At 32.4% G+C, this 4187-nt stretch overlaps 1 protein-coding gene across 1 annotated transcript; it reads left to right on the plus strand.

Annotated features, from left to right (window-relative positions):
* Positions 1–775: 775 nt before the first annotated feature.
* Positions 776–2373, plus strand: LOC107920368 (DNA damage-repair/toleration protein DRT100). Its single transcript, XM_016850051.2, has one exon. It carries the CDS (start codon positions 1147–1149, stop codon positions 2257–2259), a length of 1113 nt encoding a protein of 370 aa, XP_016705540.2. The 5' UTR covers positions 776–1146; the 3' UTR covers positions 2260–2373.
* Positions 2374–4187: the final 1814 nt, after the last annotated feature.

A 4187-nucleotide genomic window follows, 5' to 3' on the forward strand; every position in this document is an offset into this window, starting at 1 on the left:
GCCGGGATCGGGCCAAAAAAGTGATGCCCGAGGCCCGGCCTGTTTTTTTATCGGGCCTCGTTTTTTTGCCCAAGCCCATATTTCGGGCCTATATTTTTACCCAAACCCTCCCATATTTCGATTGGGCCGGGCGGAGCACCTCTAATTTTTACTATTGTAAAAATTAAAATTTGATTTTGGCCCCTAAGAATTTTTCTACCTCCCCCCCTAATACTTAGTAAATTAGAAGTGAAGTGAATTTCAAATTTTTTAAAGAATTGTATTGTAATACATACTATTACAAAATATGATGTGATAAAAAAATTAATTTATTTAAATATTTAGATAAATTTTCGAGTTTGAATCTCTTGAATATAAAAAAAAATTTAAAAAAAGTTTCGTCGTTTAAAATTTCAACCCAGCATAAATCCAGATTTAATTAACTAATTAACACCGTATATGTTTATCGAATATTAGTAGATCTCATTATAAAAAAATTTAATAACAAAAACAATTAAAATGGATATTTACACTCACACATGTTGAATTGATTTGTTCATAGTTAGAGTTCTTTATGCTAGTTTTAAGTAGAATATATATTTGTTTAAGTTCTGCTCAACCTGAAATATGAACATAAAATTTTGTTCAATCTTACCTATATTTGTTAATGACTAATCTAAGCTCAATTTAAACTTGCCCGTACTTTTTTGTATTTTCTTAAAAACATTTATATTATATTTAATTTATTTATTAAATTTTTATATATAGGCACATTGTAATATTATATGTTATAATCACTTTAAATTTCTATGTTATAAATTACATAATACATGATATTATAAATATTGAAAATGGACAACATTCAATACAAGTCTTAAATGTTCAAACTCATACTATATTTTAAACGGATTTAATTTTTTTGCCCAAATCCTTTTTCAGATTTAAGAATTGAAATTCGCCCGAGTTAACTCGGCTCATGAGCTACCATAAAGGTACCTCCCTTAATATCTCCATTTTTGCAAAATCTTGTCAGAGCTCACTGCTCACTCTCTTTCACTTTCATTCATCTCCATTATTGTTTCAGATCGTAAAATCAAAACCAAATTTTCGTTTAATTTATACATATAAACACCCAAAAAACAAAAAGGGCATAAAAAAGGAGATTCAATGGGGATCTTCTCCTTCAATGCCATAGCTTTGGCCTTCTTATTAGCCATTATCTCCGGCGCCGTCAATGCTTGCCCTCCTTCCGACCGAGAAGCATTGCTAGCTTTAAGTTCATCGTTAAAGGAGCCTTATCTAGGCATCTTCGATTCATGGAAAGGCACCGATTGTTGTTCCAACTGGTACGGTATTAGCTGTGACCCCACCACTCACCGAGTCACCGACGTTTCCCTCCGCGGCGAGTCCGAAGACCCCATTCTTCAAAAAACCGGCCACTCATCTTCCGGTTACATGACCGGTACCATTAACCCTTCTATTTGTCAGCTTGACCGGCTCACTACTTTAATCATTGCTGATTGGAAAGGTATCGCCGGTGAGATCCCATCATGCTTGGCGTCGTTGCCCAACTTGAGAGTCTTGGATCTCATCGGAAATTCCTTATCGGGAAAAATCCCAGACCAGATAGGGAACCTTCAAAAGCTCACCGTCTTAAACTTAGCTGATAATAAAATCAACGGCGAAATCCCAAGCTCCATTGTTCAACTTTCCAGTTTAAAACACCTCGATTTAAGCAACAACCTCCTCACCGGCGAAGTCCCGGCCAACTTTGGCAACCTGAAAATGCTGAGCCGTGCATTACTGAGTGGAAACCAACTCACTGGAACGATCCCAATCTCCATCAGCAACATGTACCGGTTAGCCGACTTGGATATATCGAGAAACAAAATACAGGGTCAAATACCAGCACAGTTAGGCAAAATGAAGGTGCTCGCAACGTTGGACTTAGGCAGCAACATGCTCACCGGCGAAGTACCGCCGGCGGTTCTGGGCAGTACCGGTTTGGGTATCTTAAACTTGAGTCGAAACTCCCTTGAAGGCAACATTCCGGACGTTTTCGGGCCGAAATCGTACTTCATGGCACTTGATTTATCGTTCAATAACTTGAAAGGTCCGGTCCCCGGATCTTTATCGTCGGCGAAGTTCGTCGGACATTTAGATCTCAGCCATAACCATCTTTGCGGTACGATTCCGGTGGGAACGCCGTTCGATCACCTTGAAGCTTCATCATTTGATAGTAATGATTGTCTTTGCGGCAATCCACTCAAGACTTGCTAATAATATTTGCTCAATGAAATTAATAATTGTGCATGGGGGATTAAATTGTAATAGAATGTTTTATTTTGGGTTATTATTAGAAATAATAGAAGTATTGAAGGTTGTCTTTGGTTATTACACCGATTTCATTTATGTGTAATAACATGTAGAAGTGTACGTAATATGTAACGTAAGCGTGTATTAATTTATTTAATGAGTGTTTTTCTACATAAAATATACTAAAACTACACTCAATGTCACTAAATTATTAATAAATCTATATTTTTATCACTAAACTACTTGAAATTAAATTTTAATTTAAATCATTAAGTTATTAAAATCGTTGTTGTATGCTCGTTCTCTTTTCATTTTCTTCTACAGTACGAAACAATTTTGAATGTCACCCAAATTTTAAATAATTTTCTTTTTTAATATCCAGATTATCATAGTATATTTTTTAAAAATATTTTATTAATTGATTTAATGAGACAATTTCTAATTCCTCTTTTTTTGTTATATATTTATTTCTCAATTAATAATAGATGAAAAAGGTGGTTGAAATGAATTGAATGAAAAGACAAGCATTATTGCAGATCTCTGTGTTTAACAGAGAAAAAACAAAAATGGTATAATATAAATATTGCCTGATGGCGTATGCCTTTCTGACGAAGCACGTGAACACATGCAATTAGACCTGTGAATTGGTAATTGGATAAGTTCTGCTTTAGGTCCCTTTACTTTTTACACATTTAGAATTTCACCCCACATTTTTCTGCTTTAGAAATGCAAGTCCAATTATTGACATAATTAAAAATTTTATATTAAATTCAAGTTCAATTCAATGCCATTTTTTTGTTACATAGCTATTAAGTGAATATTTCTTTCATTTCAAAATATCACAAACCCTGAAAATAAAGTCTTAACTTGGAAACGAAATTCTCTCCACAGTTATCACGAAACTCTCACCAAAACTCATATGCGACTATATCTTGTCGCCCTCAAAGAAAAGTCCTTGTTGATTGGTGTGTTAATTTTGGCCACTCAAAAGAGGGATACAATGGCCCTCTTAAATCGGCTAAGATTAGAGTTCTAAGCATACTAAAATATCATTGGAACAAACAAAGTTTAGTGGGGGGAAAAGTCTTACTTGGAGTAAAAAACGCGACTGCTTATGTGGAGAATACATCGTCTCTGCGTCTCCATTTCAACGTTGTCAGTTGCTCGTCAAACGTCATTCTAACTACCTGCAAAGAATTCGATAAATGCAACACACCCCACAAATTCAATTACAAAATTATTAAAAATTCATTTTCTTTTTCGATAAATGCAACGCATCCCACAAATTCAATTACAAAATTATTAAAAATTCATTTTCTTTTTACAAAATTATATTATTACTGGAATGTTTATCCTTTTACATCTTTATAAATCATTACAATTTTCCATACAATAAAAATATAATTAAAAATATTAAACCTTTTAACTTATCATTCCAACCAAAACATAATTTACTCTTTATATAAAATTTTAATAAATATAATTATTACATAATTATTTCTTAATCTAAAATATAAATTAGGTTGACATAATTATTACAGGCAATATATGTAAATTCTAAAGTAGAAAGATTGTAATATTAATGTAGGTTTAAAGTTAAAAAATGTTTTGTCAGATTCAGTTGGGTCCTAAATCAGACATAGATTCTGAACATTCATATGATACACACCAAGTTGAGATAAGATAAAAGGTGATTTAAGTATTTAATAATGCCTCATTAATTATATATTTATATTACTACTATTATTATTATTCAAGAGATTAATTAAATTAATATCACTTTAATGAGATTCAACACAATATGATATTATAAAAAAATATCATTTTTATAAAGCAATAAATTTAAAAAACACATTCACATAATAAATTTGAACTCTTTGCGAGTAAAAGTA

This window comes from Gossypium hirsutum, chromosome D08 (assembly GCF_007990345.1).
Source record: "Gossypium hirsutum isolate 1008001.06 chromosome D08, Gossypium_hirsutum_v2.1, whole genome shotgun sequence".
Classification (NCBI taxonomy): domain Eukaryota; kingdom Viridiplantae; phylum Streptophyta; class Magnoliopsida; order Malvales; family Malvaceae; genus Gossypium; species Gossypium hirsutum.